The sequence below is a fragment of the Manihot esculenta genome, chromosome 16, assembly GCF_001659605.2.
Source record: "Manihot esculenta cultivar AM560-2 chromosome 16, M.esculenta_v8, whole genome shotgun sequence".
Taxonomy (NCBI): domain Eukaryota; kingdom Viridiplantae; phylum Streptophyta; class Magnoliopsida; order Malpighiales; family Euphorbiaceae; genus Manihot; species Manihot esculenta.
In genome coordinates, this window is record NC_035176.2 from 7,578,450 (window position 1) to 7,599,708 (window position 21,259).

General features: G+C 37.6%; 1 protein-coding gene across 1 annotated transcript; it reads right to left on the reverse strand.

Moving 5' to 3' along the window:
* Window positions 1-15,038: 15,038 nt before the first annotated feature.
* Window positions 15,039-19,592, reverse strand: LOC110602981 (protein MANNAN SYNTHESIS-RELATED 2). The gene is made up of 6 exons (XM_021740614.2): window positions 19,170-19,592; window positions 18,311-18,455; window positions 18,064-18,134; window positions 17,568-17,653; window positions 16,394-16,973; window positions 15,039-15,641 (listed from the first exon to the last, which is right to left on the reverse strand). The coding sequence occupies exons 1-6, from the start codon at window positions 19,269-19,271 to the stop codon at window positions 15,363-15,365; spliced, it is 1,263 nt and encodes a 420-aa protein (XP_021596306.1). The 5' UTR covers window positions 19,272-19,592; the 3' UTR covers window positions 15,039-15,362.
* Between the last annotated feature and the right edge of the window lie 1,667 nt (window positions 19,593-21,259).

Genomic DNA, 21,259 nt, shown 5'->3' on the forward strand with positions numbered 1-21,259 from the left:
CAAAAGATAGCTCAAGGGGGAAGAGTGTCTATGGCCCATATAAGGGGCACAATACCCCTTTCCACAACCAATGTGGGATTCAACAAGAACGACTTATATTGATGAGTTTAAATCATCAATAGAAATCTTGTGTCAGAGAATTACTAATTATTTTCGCTGATATTTTCTTATATTCTTATCACTTGGTATCAGAGTTATAAATCCTCGGCAATTGTAGAGAATATCCGTTCACAAAAATGGAGGAAGGAGCTTACTAATCTAGTTTTCGAATCAGAAAAGAGGCAAGATGCTAAGATGGAATCAAGGTAGCAAAATATGGTGAAAGAATAGAAGACTTTGATTGCTAGTATGGGAGCTCGGGAGACAAGTGTTGAAAGCTCTAGTAGTGGAAAGGACCCATGACTAAGAAGAAGGAACAAGAAAGCAATAATCCATAGGGAATAACAACCAAGCTAGAGTTTCCCATATTCAATGGAGACGGCTAATGTGAAAGAGGTAGAAGAATATGCTGACTAGAGTGAGTATGTTAAGATATTGGGAGATCATTTTGGAAGTTCTGTGTTTGATGATCCCATTGCTGAGTTGAGAAATTTGAAGCAAGAAGGGTCTCTTCAAGATTACTTCAATGCATTTGATGGTCTATATCCTAAAGCAGGTATTATCAAATATTAATCTCTTAGTTTTTTCCTATCTGGTTTGAGCGATGAACTTCAAATGCCTATAAGAATGTTTAAGCCCAAAAGCCTCGTTGAAGTATTATAGTAGTTGTACAATAAAACCCAAACCCACCAAAACTTTCTTCATGTTCCTATAAATCCAGTAGCTATCATACACCCTTATTAGGGGAATCAACTGTCTTTGGATGCCTTAAAGGGGTTAGGCACTAACCAAAAAAATGAGTATAATGGGGTAGTGTGGCAAACTGAGGTTGCACATACTCATTGATACTAGGAGTATATATAATTTTTATCAATGAGTTAACCATGGAGAAGTTAAAGAAAGAAGTGCAACCTGTTATTGGTATTTGGGTAGAAGTGACTAATGGACATGAATTTAAATGCCATGCTATGTATAAGAATTTTTTGAACTACATATACAATAGCAGGAATTTAAAAAACTGATGTGTACGTATTGCCCTTAGGTACTTTTGACCTTATTTTAGGCATTTCATGGCTTAAGACTCTTAAGTAATATTACCTGGAATTTTGAAGCTCTCACTATGAGTTTTACCTTAGAGGGTCAAGGGTACTTTTTGCAGGGAAAATGTTTATAGGCTCCAAGGCAGACACTAAATGCCTTGACCACGAAACAAGATTGGAATGAGTATCCAAACTTAGGCAATGGTTATGCAGCCTGGCAAATGTATAATACTCAAAAGGTGGATATGCAATAGCCAGAACCGCAGCAGCTATTGCAACAATATGATGATGTTTACCCCATTTAATCAACAAATCAATAATACAAATATACAAAATATACATATAAAAGCCATCTAAAAATATAATAAATAAATTAAAATTAAAATTTTAAAATTAAAAACAATAGAATACCACTCATTTAAAAATAAATAATTAAGCTATAATTTCTAAAAGTATTTAATTAAGTTAAAAAGAAGTTAAAAGATTCCAAAAGCGTTTATTATTTTTTATTAAAAATACACTTTCTTATGTCCTTCCATCTTCTTCTTCTTTCTTCTTTCCTCTCCATTTGATGCTCTATTTTGCACTCTTTAAAAAAAGAAAAAAGAAAACTAGTTACATAGAAGAGGCGCGTCTCAAAACGCCTAGTGCTTGGTGCCTCCTTTCACTATGGCGAGCACCTCAATAAAGGTGCCTCGCCTAGGCGAGGCGAGGTAGTGGCGCCTCCACTTGGAGCCTTAACAACATTACTCCATCCACCTTTCAATCTCTTATGAATATTATTTTTAAGCCCTTATTAAGAAGGTATAAACTTGTCTTTTTTATGATATTTTAGTATACATTAAATCTACTAAGGAGCACTTAAACAATTTGCAATAGGTCCTAGAGATTATGAAGGTAAATCAATTGTATGCTAAGGTTAGCAAGTGTTACTTTAGTCATAATTCAATTTAATACTTGGGGCACATCATTAATAATAAAGGATTAAGATATGCCCAAAGAAAACACAAGGTATATAAAATTTGGCCAATACCACAAAATGTTAAACAGTTAAGGAGCTTCCTTGTGCTCACTAGATATTATATAAAGTTTGTGAAGGGTATATGCATATGGCTAGACCTTTAAATGAGTTTCTTAAAAAGGACAATTAATGAAGATGCATAAAGAGCCTTTGAAATATTGAAAGGTACTATGACCAGTGTTTCAGTAACCATCACTAGTGTTAGTCACTGAAACTAATGTATCATGGGAAGATATTGCAGCTATTCTTATACACGAAGGGCATCATTTGGCTTATATCAGCTAGGCACTCTCTAAAAGGAACTTAAGTCTATCTTGAAAGGCTATCTTATTTGCCATTAAGCATTGGAAAAAAATTTTTTTAACCCAAGCACTTTATGATAAGAACTAACAATAGAAGTTTGAAGTATTTGTTGAAGCAAAAAATAACAACTATAGCATATTGGCTTCCAAAGCTTCAATCCTATGACTATAAAATACAATATAAGAAGGGAGTAGACAACACTAATGCATATGCCTAATCTATAATTAACTATAGCTTTCTGTTTGTTTTAATTATGCAGTTAATTTTTTATAAGTTATTGGTAGTTATTAAGGAGAGTTGGTAGCAGGATAACACCTTGGCTCAAATCATAACTGATCTACAGCTCAATCCTCAATCTCATCCTAAGTATAGTTGGAGAGAGGATAAATTAAGGAGAAAAGGCAGAATGGTGATAGGGAAGTCTGAGGTTTTAAAGTCCAAACTCATAGAAGTTTACCATGATTCAGCTGTGAGAGGTCATTCAAGAGTTTCTGTTACTGGTAAGAGATTTTTTGTTATTGTATATTGGAAAGGACTATGGAAGGCAGTAAGGGAATACATAAGGAATTATAGTGTGTATCAACAGAACAAGCATGAGAATGTTGCTTCACCTACTACACTGCAATCCTTGCCTTTACCAAAAGGAATCTTCACTGATATCCTTATGGACTTTATAGAGGGTTTGACAGTCTTGGAGTAAGTCAGTCATCTTTGTAGTTGTGAATAAACTTGCTAAATATGAACATTTCATGGCATTATCTCATCTCTATATAGTTAAGTCTGTGGTACAGACTTTTATGGATAACATTTATAAACTTCATGGGTTAATAGAGGTTATTGTAAGAGATAAGGATATTGTATTCACTAGTGCCTTCTAGCAAGAATTTTTCAAGTTGCAAGAAGTGTCTTTGTATTTATCCACTACTTGCCATCCTGAGACAGATGGTCAAACGAGATGGTAAATAGGTTCTTTGAAACTTAATGCATATATGGATTAATACCTAGTTCTTAGAGTCGATGACTTTCTATGGCAGAATTCTGGTATAACAATTCATATCACTCCACCATATACATATATCCTTTTTAGGCAGTTTATGGAATAAAGCCACCTTTACATATACCCTACTTGATAAATGACTCTTCAATAACAGTAGTAAATATTTATTTGGGAGTTAGAGGGGCAACAATTATAGTGATGAAGCAGTAGCTTAAAAGGGCAGTCTCCAAAATGAAACAATTGGCAAATAGACACAGGTCTAAAAGGCAGTTCAATACCCTATATCAACATTCCATGAACAAGGTTCATTATAAGTTAAGACAAAAATACTATAGTTGTAATACCTGGCTAGACCCCGGCATCAGAATTCCTACTTTCCGGCGGAATCTCTGTTGGAATCCAGAATTTTGGGATATCGGAGCTTTCTAGAAGGGTAAAATAAAGGTTTTCCAAAATGCTTTTACATGTTTTTAGTGTTTTGATCAAGAAAATTTGAGTTTTTGAAAAGAAAAGATCAAAGAGGGAAATGCCAGGTTTGGCCGCCAAAGGTGGCTTCCTTTCGCTGCCACCGAACCCCAAGTTCAGCTGCCGAACGTGGTGGAGGTGTGGAAGCAAGGTTTGGCCGCCGAAGGTGGTTTGGCCGGCCACCTATAAAAGGTCCCTTGTCCGGAATGGGGGCGAGTATTCTCTCTCTTTTCGGGCATAGGTGAGTTTTTGCCCTCCTCTGGTTGATTTCATGTTTTCCTTCAAATCTTACAAGTTTTAATAAGCTTTTAACTTGGTTTTGAAGATTTTGAGCTAAGAAGCAAAGTTTTGAGGCTTGGAGACTCTGGATCTATTTTTCTCTACATCTCCAAGTTTGGACCATCGATCCTCTCGATCTTCAAGAGGTAAGCATAGATCCTTACCTCCCCTTATGTTTTAAATACGTTTAGAGGGTATTAAGGGAGTTTTTATGCATGATTAGAGTGGATCTAGAGGTTAAGGCTCATCATGATCACATGCTATATGTGTTTCCATGATGATGTTTGTTAGGGTTTAGGCTAGTTTTAAGCCCCTTTTATGCATGGATAAGGGTATATGCATGTTTTTGAGAGGTAGGATGCTTGTTGTGTGTGTTTGGAGAGGTTTTGGAGGCTGAAAACTTGAGGCTGAATCGGGTTCTGCCTTCTTGGAGAACCCAGGTTCGGCTGCCGAAGCAAGGTTCGGCCGCCGAACCCCTTGAGGAGGCTGTTTTGGCCACCTAAACTCGCCCCCGAAAGTTTGAACTTTCGGCTCTGGAGGGGAGTTTCGGCCGCCAAACCTGCCCCCGAAGGTTGGTGAGTTTCGGCTTTGAAACCACTTTCGACCGCCGAACCTGCGGCCGCAAGTGGCTGAGTTTCGGCTCTGGAGGGACTTTCGGCCGTCGAACCTGCCGCCGAAAGTGCCCTGTCCAGCCTTCCTTTGCATGTTTTCTATGATTGTTTTAAGGTGTTTTAGGGGGTTTTTGGGAAGATGTTTAGAGTTATGTTAGAGTATGTTTGGTCCCTCATTTGAGTCCACCTTTGTAGGATCGGACCCGAGGAACCGAGGAGGCCCACAGAGTTAGCTAGTTCAGAGCTAGTCCAGCATCTACTAGAGGTTACTAGAACTGAACTATGTTTTAAAATAATGAAAGTTTTTAGCATGACTCATGCATCATAAATGCCATGTATGTATTAGGTTGTATTGCATTAGTATTCACGAATATGACGCATTGCATTATTTATTGTGGGTGTGGATGGACAACAGGACGACCCATTAGCCCTTTAGATATTATTTTATGTAACAGAAGTCCTGAGGATCTCCATCGAGGGCCGGGCACAGAGCTTATGTTTGTAACAGAAGTCCTGAGGAGCTCCACCGAGGGTCGGGCACAGAGTAGAGGGATTTTTGGATCAGTCCATCCTTGATGTGATTGATTTGTGATGTGATGCATTTCACGAAAGCATGATTTATTAAATGTTTTTTTTTATTTGTTCTGCTCACTGGGCTCTAGTAGCTCACCCCTCTCCCTAACCTCCAGGTTTGCAGGGCCAGAGGTAACACAGGGTAACAGCAAGGGCAAGGTTTATGTAATAGTATAGTAGTGGACATGTATTGTAAAACTGATGTGATGTAATGTATTTGAGGATAGTATTGTGCTTGGCCCTAGAGTATGGTTGATCCCTTTTGTACATGATCAGTATATTATGTTTTATGATGTTATGTGTTGAGAACCAAGCTTGATATATGTAATATTGACCCAACTAGAGCATTTGATGAGGGCTCTAATATGAGGTTTTATGTTTACAGATAGAGTGCATACACAGGTCAAGCTTGGTAGATGGAAAGTTTAAAATTTTTATGAAAATGTATGATCATGTATAGGATTTATCAGGTATGACAGGTTGTATGCTAGGCTTGCTACAGGTCCTGGCAACCTTAAGTCGATCTGGATCCTAGCGCCGGTAGCGGTCCAATTTCGGGTCATTACAGATTGGTATCAGAGCCCTAGGTTCATATGGTCGGATCTAGAATGTGTTGGGTTCATAGATGTCATAGAAGGGCAAGCACAATAGGAAAAATCATGTCCACTAGGATAGGATGTAGAGTCCTGTCTTGATGATGATGTGAAATGCCATGAATTTTTACATGTGCATTAATGATATGCTATGTATGTGTAGAAGGTTCATGTGTTTCCACATGGACCATATGATGCTAATGTTTATGTGTATATGTTGTGTTTTCAGAAGTTAGGATGAGAGGAACTCGTCGATCTGCACGATTGACTGGAGCTCCACCAGAGAATGAGGGCATGGATGCCCGTCCACCTGCTTTGCCAAGGGCAATATCTTGCAGGACAAACAGAGAAGGTACATCAAAGGACCCTAGAAGGTCTTTTGATGTAAGCAGAAGGGGAACAGTACAGGGTGGAATGTCAGAGGATGTGAGGGAAGCTATAGATGTTGACCAGAGAAGGGATGGAAGTTTGGGTGTTGGCATGTCTGAAGAGGGTATGGGAGAATCTCAGGGAGGCGCTCAGGCCTCGAGGTCTAGTTATCCACCCCAATATCAGCCCTTTTCTCAGGGCCCAGGGTATTCGATTGGGGGTACATCGGATTATTCTAGCTTTAACCCATATCCCACCTTCATGCCTTATCCTCCTTTTTACCCACCATATCCACAGTACCCCATGTATCCACCCTCACCCTTTTACCCAAGTCCAGCAAACCCTAATCCAGGAAGTGTTGTACCTCCTCCACCACCAGCAGAACCAGTAGCCCCTGTTATCCAAACACCTAAACCTAGCTCACAGGAGAGGAGCAAGGTAAAGATGACAGATTACCTGAAGCTGGATGCTCTTAAGTACAAAACAGGAGGTGATTCATTTGAGTACCTCAAAACGGTGAAAATGATAGCAGATGAGCTGGGGGCAAGTGATACTAGAGCCATTCAGATGGCAGGGTTCACTCTGAAATGCAAGAAAGCAAAAGAGTGGTTTACTAATTATGTGGACCCTAGATTGGATAACCTGTCATGGGAGGAGTTTGCTAATGAGTTTGCTGGATGGACTTTTCCAGACAGTTCCAGAGAGCTGAAAATGATAGAGTTTGAGCAGCTAAGGCAGTCAGAGGATATGAGTGTCGATGAGTACACTGACAAGTTCTTGGAGTTGCTGCAGTATGTGGGTCAGGCATATGACACAGACCAGAAGAAAGCTAGGAGGTATATCATGAGGCTTCATCCTAGGTATTCCTCCCTGATCCTAGCAGCAGAGAGGGAGAGCTTCCACACTATAGTGGATGCAACTCGAAAGATGGAGGCTAGTGCCATTATTCAGGGAACAGTTAAACAGAAGGTGGCACAGTCTTCGGGTTCCAAGACCCCAGGTAGGGGAAAGTTAGATCCCTCTTCTCAGAGTGCGGCAGCTTCAGGCAGTAAAAGGTGGGGTGGCACCACTAATAAGCCAAAGAAGAACAAGTTCTGGAACAAGTTAAAGTCAGGTTTGGGTTTAGGAGGTAGCTCGAGCTCAAGTTCAGACGGTGCAGAGTATACGAGGTGCGGTAAGCCGCACAAGGGAGTCTGTCAATTTGGGACAACAGCATATTACAGATGCGGTCAGGAGGGACACATAGCTCGGGAGTGTCCTAGGGCAGCTTTCATGACACCGTCCCAGCAGACAGTTCTAGGCAGTATGGAACAGCCAGCAGCTCCAGCCATGACTCAGGGCAGTAGTAGAGGCAGAGGGAGAGGGGCAGCCTCTTCTTCAGCAGGTTCCCGGGGTGAAGGTCCATTAGCTCCAGCTCGGATCTTCACTATGACACAGCAGGAGACTAACACGTCAAACACCGTGGTGTCAGGTAATCTCATCATTGGTTGTTCTGATGTGTATGCTTTAATGGACCCTGGTGCTTCTCATTCTTTTGTTGCACCGAGAGCTGTAGATAGAGTGGGTTTGATGGCTTCTGGGTTAGAGTGTCCCCTTTGGGTCAGTGGGCCCAAGTGTGATCCATCAGTGGCAGAGTCAGTCTGCCGGTTTAGTCCAGTGTTTGTGGAGGGTAGATGCCTTCCAACCGACCTTGTGGTTCTAGATTTGACGGATTTTGATGTCATTCTAGGGATGGATTGGCTATTTGCTCATGGTGCTACCTTGGACTACAGAGACAAGGTAGTCAGGTTCAGAAATCAGAATGGATCAGAGTTTGTCTTCAGAGGAGACAGGAGGGGTACACCTAGAGGTTTGATATCAGCCCTACAGGCTCGTAGGTTGCTCAGGAAGGGTTGTCAGGGGTTTCTAGCTCATGTGAGAGAGCTTGATAGTCAGGTTAGGGAACCTGTCTCAGTGCCTGTAGTCAGAGAGTTTCCAGATGTTTTTCCAGACGAGCTTCCAGGACTACCACCTGCTAGGGAGATAGAGTTCGAAATAGAAGTGATGCTTGGAAACAGACCGATCTCTATCCCTCCCTACAGGATGGCACCAGCAGAGTTAAAAGCGCTAAAGGAGCAGTTGCAAGAGCTGGTAGATAAGGGTTTCATCCGACCGAGTACCTCACCTTGGGATGCTCCAGTGCTGTTTGTAAAGAAGTAGGATGGATCCTTGAGACTTTGTATCGACTACAGGCAGTTGAATAAAGTCACTACCAAGAATAAGTATCCTCTACCTAGGATCGATGATCTATTTGACCAGCTAGCAGGAGCGGGTTGTTTTTCCAAAATAGATCTAAGATCCGGGTATCACCAGCTGAGAATCAGAGAAGAGGATGTGCCGAAGACGGTGTTCAGGACCAGATATGGGCATTATGAGTTCCTAGTGATGCCGTTTGGGCTAACCAATGCCCCTGCAGCATTCATAGACCTTATGAATAGATTTTTCAGTCAGTATCTGGATCACTTTGTTATTGTCTTCATTGATGATATCTTAGTGTATTCCAGAAACGCAGAGGAGCATGCCCATCATCTGAGGATAGTTTTACAGACCCTGAGGGAGCATGGCTTGTATGCCAAGTTCTCCAAGTGTGAGTTCTGGTTAAGGAGCATTTCTTTCTTGGGACATGTTGTATCAGACCAAGGAATTGAAGTGGACCCCAAGAAGATAGCAGCTGTAGCTAACTGGCCCAGACCCACGACAGTGACTGAGATTAAGAGCTTTCTGGGTTTGGCAGGTTACTACAGGAGGTTCATTCAGGACTTCTCTAAGATCGCCGATCCTATGACCAGATTAACCAAGAAGCATCAGAAGTTTGTGGTCTGATCAGTGTGAAGAAAGTTTTGAAGAGCTAAAGAAAAGGTTGACTTCAGTACCGGTGTTAGCTCTGCCTACCAATAACGAAGACTTCACAGTGTTTTGTGATGCGTCCTGAGTGGGACTGGGTTGTGTGTTGATGCAGAATGAGAAGGTAATTGCTTATGCTTCTAGACAGCTAAAGAAGCATGAGTTGAATTATCCTACACATGACCTAGAGATGGCAGCTGTGATCTTTGCACTCAAGATGTGGAGGCATTACCTTTATGGAGTTAAATGTGAGATCTTCACAGATCATAAAAGCTTGCAGTACATCTTGAGTCAAAGAGAGTTGAATTTGAGGCATAGGAGATGGGTAGAACTGCTTAGTGACTATGATTGTAAGATTCAGTACCATCCGGGTAAGGCAAATATCGTGGCAGATGCCCTAAGCCGGAAATCACTTGGCAGTTTGTCCTATATCATAGCAGAGAGAAGACCGGTGGTGAGAGAATTCTACAAGCTCGTTAATGAGGGGCTGCAGTTAGAGTGGTCTGGTACAGGTGCTTTGATAGCTCAAATGAGAGTGACACCCGTGTTTCTGGAGCAGGTGGCTCAGAAACAGCATGAGGACCCAGAGTTAGTGAAAATTGCCAGGACTGTTCAGTCAGACAGGAATGAAGAGTTCAGATTTGACAACAAAGGGGTCCTCCGCTATGAGAATAGATTATGTGTACCAGATGACGTGAGTCTAAAAGGAGACATTATGAGGGAAGCCCATAATGCCAGGTACAGTGTTCACCCTGGAGCCACCAAGATGTATCAGGATCTGAAAAGAGTTTATTGATGGCCAGCTATGAAGAGAGAAGTGGCACAGTTCGTGTCCGCCTGCAAAGTATGTCAGAGGGTGAAGCTGGAACATCAGAAGCCGGCTGGAATGCTTAACCCACTGCCGATTCCAGAGTGGAAATGGGAGAATATAGCTATGGATTTTATGGTGGGATTACCGGCAACGTCCAACAGACTAGACTCCATATGGGTGATTGTGGACAGACTGACCAAATCTGCTCACTTCATTCCTATCAGGAGTGGCTACTCTGTGGACAAGTTGGCTAAGGTGTATGTTGATGAAGTTGTCAGGCTGCATGGGGCTCCCATTTCTATGGTGTCAGATAGGGGATCCCTTTTCTATGGCTACTCTATTGAAGATATGCTCAGAATGTGTGTGCTAGATTTTGGCGGTTCTTGGAGGCAGCATCTACCCTTAGTGGAGTTTGCCTACAATAATAGCTATCATGCTAGCATAGGGATGACTCTATATGAAGCTCTTTATGGGAGGAAGTACAGGTCACCTGTTTGCTAGGAAGAAGTTGGAGAGAGGTCCTTGGCAAGGCCTGAGTTAGTAGAGATCACCAGCAGGGTAGTGCCTATTATCAAAGAAAGAATCAGAACTGCTGTGAGTCGGCAGAAAAGCTATGCAGATGTCTGCAGGAAGCATATACAGTTCCTGGAGGGAGATTTGGTGTTGCTCAAGGTGTCTCCAATGAAAGGGGTGGTTCGTTTTGGGAAGAAAGGTAAGCTAGCTCCACGGTACATCGGACCCTTCGAGATCTTACAGAAGGTTGGGAATGTGTCGTACAAGTTAGATTTACCTGCTTCCATGGAGAGAATCCATCCGGTTTTTCATGTTTCTATGTTACGAAAGTTCGTGTCAGATCCGGTCAAGGTTCTTAGTGAGCCTGATGTAGAGATCCTAGGAGATCTCACTTATGTTGAGCAGCCAGTACGGATCATAGACACGCAGATCAGAAAGTTGAGAAACAAGAAAATCCCGATGGTGAAAGTCCTTTGGAACCACCACAATATCGAAGAATGTACCTGGGAGACACGGGAGTCTATGCTCCAGCAATACCCTTATCTCTTTTAAGGTTAGTTTTTGTATGTTTCTTTATGCTTTTTGGTGTTATGTTTTGCTATACATGTGCTAGTTGAGGAACATTCGGGGACGAATGTTCTTAAGGGGGGAAGAATGTAATATCCGGCTAGACCCCGGCATCAGAATTCCTACTTTCCGGCGGAATCTCCGTTAGAATCCGGAACTCTGGGATATCGGAGCTTTCTAGAAGGGTAAAATAAAGGTTTTCCAAAATGCTTTTACATGTTCTTAGTGTTTTGATCAAGAAAATTTGAGTTTTTGAAAAGAAAAGACCAATGAGGGAAATGCCAGGTTCGGCCGCCGAAGGTGGCTTCCTTTTGCTGCCACCGAACCCCAAGTTCGGCTGCCGAACGTGGTGGAGGTGTGGAAGAAAGGTTTGGCCGCCGAAGGTGGTTTGGCCGGCCACCTATAAAAGGTCCCTTGTCCGGAATGGGGGCGAGTATTCTCTCTTTTTTCGGGCATAGGTGAGTTTTTGCCCTCCTCTGGTTGATTTCATGTTTTCCTTCAAATCTTACAAGTTTTAATAAGCTTTTAACTTGGTTTCGAAGATTTTGAGCTAAGAAGCAAAGTTTTGAGGCTTGGAGACTCCGGATCTATTTTCCTCTACATCTCTGAGTTTGGACCATCAATCCTCTCGATATTCAAGAGGTAAGCATGGATCCTCACCTCCCCTTATGTTTTAAATATGTTTTGAGGGTTTTAAGGGAGTTTTTATGCATGATTAGAGTGGATCTAGAGGTTAAGGTTCATGATGATCACATGCTATATGTGTTGCCATGATGATGTTTGTTGGGGTTTAGGCTAGTTTTAAGCCCCTTTATGCATGGATAAGGGTATATGCATGTTTTTTAGAGGTAGGATGCTTGTTGTGTGTGTTTGGAGAGGTTATGGAGGCTGAATCGGGTTCTGCCTTCTTGGAGAACCCAGATTTGGCTGCCGAAGCAAGGTTCGGCCGCCGAACCCCTTGAGGAGGCTATTTTCGCCGCCTAAACTCGCCCCTAAAAGTTTGGACTTTCGGCTCTGGAGAGGAGTTTCGGCCGCCGAACCTGCCCCAGAAGGTTGGTGAGTTTCGGCTTTGGAACCACTTTCTGCCACCGAACTTGCCGCCGAAAATGGCTGAGTTTCGGCTCTGGAGGGACTTTCGCCCGCCGAACCTGCCGCCGAAAGTGCCCTGTCCAGCCTTCCTTTGCATGTTTTCTATGATTGTTTTAAGGTATTTTAGGGAGTTTTTGGGGAGATGTTTAGAGTTATGTTAGAGTATGTTTGGTCCCTCATTTGAGTCCACCTTTGTAGGATCGGACCTGAGGAACCGAGGAGGCCCACAGAGTTAGCTGGTTCAGAGCTAGTCCAGCATCTACTAGAGGTGAGTAGAACTGAACTATGTTTTAAAATAATGAAAGTTTTTAGCATGACTCATGCATCATAAATGCCATGTATGTATTAGGTTGTATTGCATTAGTATTCACGAATATGACGCATTGCATTATTTATTGTGGGTGTGGATGGACAACAAGACGACCCATTAGCCCTCTAGATATTATTTTATGTAACAGAAGTCCTGATGAACTCCATCGAGGGCCGGGCACAGAGCTTATGTATGTAACAGAAGTCTTGAGGAGCTCCACCGAGGTTCAGACACAGAGTAGAGGGATTTTTGGGTCAGTCCATCCTTGATGTGATTGATTTGTGATGTGATGCATTTCACGAAAGTATGATTTATTAGATGGTTTTTTTATTTGTTCTGCTCACTGGGCTCTAATAGCTCACCCCTCTCCCTAACCCCCAGGTTTGCAGGGCCAGAGGTAACACAGGGTAACAGCAAGAGCAAAGTTTATGTAATAGTATAGTAGTGGACATGTATTGTAAAACTGATGTGATGTAATGTATTTGAGGATAGTATTGTGCTTGGCCCTAGAGTATGGTTGATCCCTTTTGTACATGATCAGTATATTATGTTATGATGTTATGTGTTGAGAACCAAACTTGATATATGTAATGTTGACCCAACTAGAGCATTTGATGAGGGCTCTAGTATAGGGTTTTATGTTTACAGATAGAGTGCATGCACAGGTCAAGCTTGGTAGATGGAAAGTTTAAAATTTTTATGAAAATATATGATCATGTATGGGATTTATCAGATATGACAGGTTGTATGCTAGGCTTGCTACGGGTCCCGGCGACCTTAAGTGGATCTGGATCCTAGCGCCGGTAGCGGTCCGATTTCGGGTCGTTACAATAGTCCTTTTATTATTCTCGAAAAGATTGGGCCTATTGTCTACAAATTACAGCTACCAGCAGATTCAAGGATCCGTGATGTGTTCCATATCTCATTGATTAAGCCTGTCCATGCCAATATTCAAGCCTCATCTAAGCTTCCTTTTGAAATAGTACCACCCTTGCCTTACCCGTAAGCTATCATCAATAGAAGAATAATGAAGAGGAGATATATTGTTGCAACTCGGTGGCTAGCGCACAAGGCAGATTCTTAGACGGCTGATGCCACTTGGGAATATTCGAAAGATTTACAACTCAGATTTTCAAATTTTATTACTTGAGGATAAGGAAGTCTTTAAAGGGGAGGAGTTGATACGATGTCATTTAAATAAGTGATAATGGAATAAGAAGGCATTTAAAATTAGTGAAACGTAGCATGCTAATTGGGGTTGATACACTACATTTGGTTCAAGTGGCCTTGCACTTGAACCAAATATAGTGTATCAACCCCAATTAGCATGCAACGTTTCACTAATTTCAAATGACTTCTTATTCTATTACACTTATTTAAATGACATTGTATCAACTCTTCCCCTTTATGTTTGGTTAAATATAAATTAGCTTTTCAACCTATTTGAAAGGAATTTCACTTTGTTTAATTTGTGGAAAATGTAAGCTCCCCGTTAGATGGGTTGACAAGGTATGTTTGAGGATTGCTTGATGATGAGGATGCAAGTCCTCTCCCTTTTTCCCAATTACCCACCGATAAAAAATTGTGGAGAACTAGGCATTGTCTTATTAATTTTTCATGTATTTTTAAGGTATAAAACTCCAAATTAGACAAGGTGGTGCGGGAACTCGAACTTGTTTGATCTGCGAAACCACTTACTAATCAGACTCAAATATCTAAGTGAATATTGATATTAATATGATGAGATTTCTGAGTTAAGTGTTGGTTCTGATTCAATGATCTTCAGTTTCGGTGGTGTGATGGTATCCCAAAGAATATAATAATATAGAGAATTAAACCTAGAACAATGGTAGATAATTAGTAAGGGTATTTTAGAGATTTTCAAAAATTTATCTACTTTTAACTCAAATTTCTCACCAACTAGAAAAGTGACTTTAAATTAGATACTGGAAACGTACCGTTGACAAAATCAAAACGTGATGATCTTAAAAAAAAAAAAAACAAAAACAAAAAAAAAGCGCATTTTCAAAGACCCAAGAACCCCAAGTATTAATATTAGAAAATTTACCATATAAAAACTTATTAGTTCATTAATCTGTTTTAAAAAATATACTAAATAATTTTTAAAAAATTTATTAGTCAATCCTATTAATTTTAACTATTGAATATTAAGTGTTTTATTATTTAATTTATATATTACAAAAAAATTTATTAGTTGATCCTTTAATTTTGTAAAAATATATACTAATTAATCTCATTATATTGAAAACACTTTAAATTTTTATAAAGTTTAACAGCTAAAATTAACAAAAATTAATTACTTAATAAATTTTTTAAAATTTTTAAAATATTTAATATATTTTTTAAAATCAATGAACTAACCGATGATTTTCCCACCACAGATACCAAATAGTAATTTTCCTTAATTTTAACAGTTTAATGATTAAAAAGTAATTTATCCTCACAAATATCTTTTAACAACATAAGAAGCAAAGTTCGAAAGAAACAATAAGGGTTTTAGAACAAACAAAATATGAAATCAATTAGAACAAACTCATCTTGGTCTCACAATATGTTAAACACATTCTTCAATAGATATCTATACACAGAGAGAGAGAGAGACAGCCCACAAAGCTACCTGAAGTGTGGAATGGCCTTCAAAAATCAGCTTAAAAAATAGGACTTTTTATACCCAAATTGAAGATTGCATAATGGAGCTCACCTAGCTGCTTACAAGAAGAACCTCAATGAGGTGAACTGTAAGACTACCATTGAAGACATCAAATGATAAAAATGATTTTTGTTTTCTTATTTTTACCCCATTTCTTTTTACACATTACTAGCAAAAACATGAATAGGCCAAGTGGTTCTTCTTTGATACATAGGGGGAGAAATGATCGGTGACAGATGCAGATGAACCTTGAATATCAGCTGGAACAAGTATTTGGTTCTTACCAGAAACTATTCTCTTACCAGCTACATTGGCATAGAATAGGCCAGATATCGCTGGCACGAAGACATCACTTCGAGAACATATGTAGAAGTCAATAACCTTTTCGAACTCTGAATCTTCAGATTCAAGGAATTTTGTCTTTTTATCTTCAGGCATGACTCTTTCCTGCAATAGTTTCCACAGAGAGGAACAATAAATAATCATCCTCTGTGCATTGACATACTAGAAGGATATGCAAAAAATTCAACTATGTTTTAAAATTTAAATCTAAATAGAATCACAGAAGTCCAAAGCAGTATTTTCTATCAATTTTAGATGAACAGAAATCTTTTTTAAACAGTATGTCAAACTCAAACATAGAGGAAAGAAAAGTTCAAGGAATAAATTTAATTTTAGGCAAACAAAAACCTTAAGATGGCATTAGGCAGATGGGCAAGGTACACACTTTCCTAAAGGCAGATAACTTTCTCTTTGACATAAACGAAAAAAGACTTAATGTACCTCTTTAATAATTATTAAATAACAAAATAATCAAATTTGATCAATAATTCTTAACAATTTTTATATAATTTTTTACAAATATTTTTAATGAACTACACTTTGCAATGTGGCATTTAAATTTAAAGAAAAATAAAAACTTTAAAGTCATAAAAATGAATTTTATAGAATTTAATTGACTCTCTATTAGATGAAACTTTGGGGGAAAATAATTGATAGAATACCTAAGAATGTGTCATAATTCATATTATAGTCATATCTTAAATGACAATATTGAATTTAAAGTCCCTTTTACAACTGATGATTTAGAAATTATAGCCAATGAAGGAAGTTCACATTCCAAGTAAGTATTTCAGTCCCCTCAACCAAATGCCATATACAGTGGATTAAAAGAATAATAAAGAATAAAAATGTCTCACCTTTGTATAAGTATTCGGAAATAAATCCTTCAGAATATCAAGGCTGCCATCCCATCTTGACTGAGTTAAGTAGATTGTGGTATCCTTATCAAATCCAATCTTTCTTAAGAACAGGGCAATCTCCTTAGCATCATAGCAACTTTTGGTTCCACTAGAACCACTTCCATGGCAACTATTCTTTTTCAATAGATCAACTCTCAAGTCCACAGCAATAAACCGTCCATCAAACTTGCGACTCAAGCTTCTTAACCGCTCAATCATGGAGTTGACCACTTCATTAACATCAGAATGCAACTCTAAAGTTCCAAACATGGCTAAACATGCAAATGAATCAGTGTTACTTTTTTGTGTGGTCTTTCTCATATTTACTGAGGAGAAGTAAGTTGCCAGCCTTATGTTCCCCTTCGTTTTAAAGATTGGTTCAACTGATTGTGCAATGTGATCTTCTGTAACACGATTAGGTACCTTGACAACAGCAAAATCTCGAATTGAGATATCATTAGGTAGAGCTTTGACCACTTTGATTACCCCATCCAGGCTTTTCACAAATTTCTCCACATCATAGACTTCTTCAAACTTCCTGGAAATAGTGAACTTCATTAGCATTCAGAGAAAAAACTTTGATTAATTTAATACTTCAACCATAACAGATGAATTTCCACAGACAGTGTAACTCTACTGTGCATTATCTCACGTCCAGGACTCCAGGTTACTTATCAGAAATTGCACTGAGAAATTGGAGATCAGGAGACTCAGGAATAATCAATAAGGCCAAAATGGATTTAACTTGAAAAGAAGAATCATATCTTGTATCAAGCTTAGAAAATGAACCCAGATGATCTTTGGCATGAAGTGTTAGTAACTACAGAAACAACAAGCAGAGAATAAGTTTTCCTGACTCATAAAACAGCAAGTATGACAGTCACAAGGGGTTTCTCAAAGTGGTTCTATTAATAACAGAAATCCCTGATTCTTTTCAGGAATTTACTAGTAAAAGATAACTGTGAACAAATATGATGATAGTAAAAATGAATAATGCTTTACATTTGAATAAAAAATAATTTTCTGGAAAACCAATATATTTTAGTTCTATGCTAAAGGACATGGTCATCAACAGTGACTTGCACACACTTGAAAGCAGTATTTTATCATGGCATTCACATGAAAAACTAACCTCTCATCACCTGGCTTGTTTCCTCTAATGTCAGGGATTACTAGAGTTGCTCCTACATATCTTGCAACCACCACTGCATCAGATATCTGAGGAATGAATAATCAATGAAGAGAGATAAACATTCATGAAGAAGTAGGAAAAAACTGTATCTTCATTTTGGAAAAAAATGTAGCCAAACCAGCTCCTAGAATTATGAACTCCATCCACAATCCAAAAGCAAATATTTCACTGTTTCTCCGTTAAATATAGATAAATAGCATATACCCAATAAACTTAATTATCAAATGCCAAGATTAAAATTCTACTGATCAAAGTGATGGTTTTGCAAATAACTAATTTTCCCTTCTTTTTTTTTAAGGTCAGCAGGTAATGAAGACACAGATATGTAACAATCCTGTCTGCTATGCATCAGGATAAAATCAAGCTACCAGTTCAGATGCTGTTTCTGTGACCTCAGTTAATTAGCATGTAGACAAGCAATTAAATTTTAGGATACCTGCAAGATATGATACTCTGGCCCATTAGTTAATGAAAATGTGACAAACCCTTTGGACCGCGCTGGTTGATCTGTTAGCCAAGTAGATAACACTCCATAAGCAGTGGAACAGAAACACCATATAATGAACATGTCTCTGTGGGTGTGTGTATTTTAATGTAAACAAATAGTACATTTGTGTATGCATTTTAAATAAACAAATAGTCCATAAGATTCTATGTGATTTATCAGCAATCAATTAACCTACCAAAAGTTGACTCCGTCCAGCATGGTCTTAGTTGTTGGCCATCCTCCATCCAAGGGCCATCACCCATGTTCTTAAATGTTACAAGGCCTCGTTCTGTTACTTTCCCACTATCAAATTCAGCATCCACAGCTCCAGGAAATTTTTCCTTTGCAATTCAAAAGCATCAATAAATAACAATAGAACTTAAGCTTATATTCTGCTCCTGGAGTAAAGATAAACAATATTGTGAACAAGGACAAAAGACATAGCATAGTTGAGCCTAGACGACTACAGAAAAGAATTATCACACATGGAAAAAGTAAGAACCAATTCCTTCTGTTTGGAATAAAAAATTTTGCAAGAACGCAATTTAATTGCTTTCTTTTTGTCAATTCTCATGTTTGGAATGACGATTCAATTCTTTTTCAACTTAAAATAATCAATTTAATAGAAACTATGCATAATTGTGTAAAAAATTCATCATACCTTTTCTTACAAAATGAATTGTTCTAAAGGAAGCCATTAAAACAAAATACAGCAGCAGAGTACCTAATCAACAAACGATACTGACATAATCTGATAAAAATAGAGATCAATGTAACAGTAAAATTGATTTTGAACAATCGTAAAACTGATTTTGAACAATCTTACAGAACCATATACAAGTAAATGAAACACAAAATGAATTATGTGATAAAGAAAGAGAAAATGAAGTATGAGCAGCCAAAAGACAATTAAATGCAACAGGGACTTGCAGATCATACATTCTAATAAAATCAAAAGGGATTTAAAGATCTAAACCATAAATAATAAAAACCCATTTAGAAACATAAATGAAAAAGGAAGCAATGGCCATTGGAAAGAAAAAATAGAAACGTACTTCAACATAATCGAAGTGCTCTCTTTTGATCATGTTTCCAAGCATCACAAACATTGTGAGAGTGAGTATACCAGCAACAACTTGCCTCAAATCAACCCCCATTGCAAAGCTCCTTTCTCTCAAAATAAAGATATAAACAAATGTATCTCGTGGTGTAAGCGAGTGAGAGAAGAGAGGATTAGAGCCAATAAATTGGGAGGGTTGTTTCTTGGGTAAAGATTTAATGCATTGTGCGTTGTAGATTGATTAGAAAGAACACAAGGTAAGACCAAATGGAAAGGCTAACAAGAAGAATGAGGAAGAGGAGAGCAACAGAAGAGGAGCACAAAAAGCATATCGGTTTTCGCCTTTAAGGGCCATTGTCCCAAAACTCCGCCTACACTGGAGCGTTGCGCCACCGACACTATCGTCTGCATAACAATGAGTTTATCAATTTTTTTTTTTTTTAATAATTATGAGTTTATCATTTAATTATAAATATTCAATGTAATATTATCAATTCAAGAATAAATTACTTTTTTATCTTTAAATTATATAAAATTAATAAATATAATAAAAATTATTATTTAATATCTATAATATAAAAAATCACTTTAATTTTTTATTTTAAAAAATATATTAAAATATTTTTAAAAATTTATAAAAATGTACTAATCAGTTTCTAATAAATTTAGTCAATTTTTTTGAAAGCAATAAATTTAGTCATTAAATATTATAAAAAGAATTAAAATATATATAGAAAGATTGATTAATAGATATTTTTATAAAATAAAAAAATTGAATTAATAAATTTTTTATTTTAAAATGTATTCATTGTATACTCGTGATTCATTTTGTAAATAATAAAATTTTAATTTTTATATAATTTTATATAAAAATATAATAAAATTTAAATTTAAATATATAAATAATAGTTTTAAATCTTTATGAATTCTAAATAGTAAATTTATATTAATTCTTAACTGAAATTAGTTTCAATGTAATAATTTTAAATTTTGCTTTGCTTAGCTTTCAAAAAAAAAATGTAATAATTTTAAATTATCATGCTTAATTTTAATAATTTAATTATTTCATCTTCTTTATATATATATATATATATATATATATATATATATATATATATATATATATATATATATATATAATTTTTGTTAAGTTTATTCGAATAGACAAAATAACAATAGAATTTTACTTTTTATATAGAGATGTAATAAAATTAAAATTTAAGTCTATAAATAATAGTTTTAAATTTAAATTATTATCGTGCTTAATTTTAATAATTTAATTATTTCTTTATATATATATATATATATAAAATTTTTGTTAAATTTATTCTAATAGACAAAATAACTTGAATTAATTAGTATTACTTGTTATTTAGATGATTAGTGATGTAACACAATAATTATCCGAAAAGTAAATCTAAAATGTTACTATAAAATAGGGTCACATAGCAAATGTATGATAAATTGATATATTGATATGTGATCCTACCCATAAAAATGAGAATTCAAACACCGTAGTATTTAGCTCTTCATCAAGACTCGTCCTCTCCTGTATAGGACGAGTTTTCACATAAAGTTACTGTTAGCAGGAATAATCCAACAAGATTTTTATTATGCCAGTAACCATGGGTCCTCGATCAATTAGTTTGTGGGATCTTCTATCAATTAGTCGACATCAGCCGGATTTCCTGAAAGTGCTATAATTAACTTCATCTTCTTACAATATAAAAGCTAATGATCGCAAAGATCAAGATATGCAATTCATACACGATTACTCTTGAGTTCTAAACAATTCCTTACATTCGCCTTATTCTTCAATTTACTAACTTGAGCGTCGGAGTGGCTGTCATAGGTGTCAACCATCTCACGTTCTCTTTTTTGCAAGATCAACCAATCACAGCACAGCTCTATTTCGGCTACATCATTTGGTTCCATTGTCGAAAAATCAATTGAATTCTCTCTATTCATTTAGATTAAAATCGGTTTCTTATCCCCTTTCTCTTAAAAAGAAATCTCTCTTCTCTCTCTCGAAATGTCGGCAATTCATGAACTGCTGCTAAGGTTGTTACTATAAATGAGGGCATT

Excerpts from the sequence above, each read along its gene's own strand:
- LOC110602981 (XM_021740614.2), bottom strand. The coding sequence starts at position 19,271 with ATGGGGGTTGATTTGAGGCAAGTTGTTGCTGGTATACTCACTCTCACA. Across the intron at positions 18,456-19,169 it reads AGCACTTCGATTATGTTGAA|GAAAAATTTCCTGGAGCTGT; the intron begins GTACGTTTCTAT and ends TGAATTGCAAAG. Across the intron at positions 17,654-18,063 it reads CAGAGTATCATATCTTGCAG|ATATCTGATGCAGTGGTGGT; the intron begins GTATCCTAAAAT and ends TTCATTCCTCAG.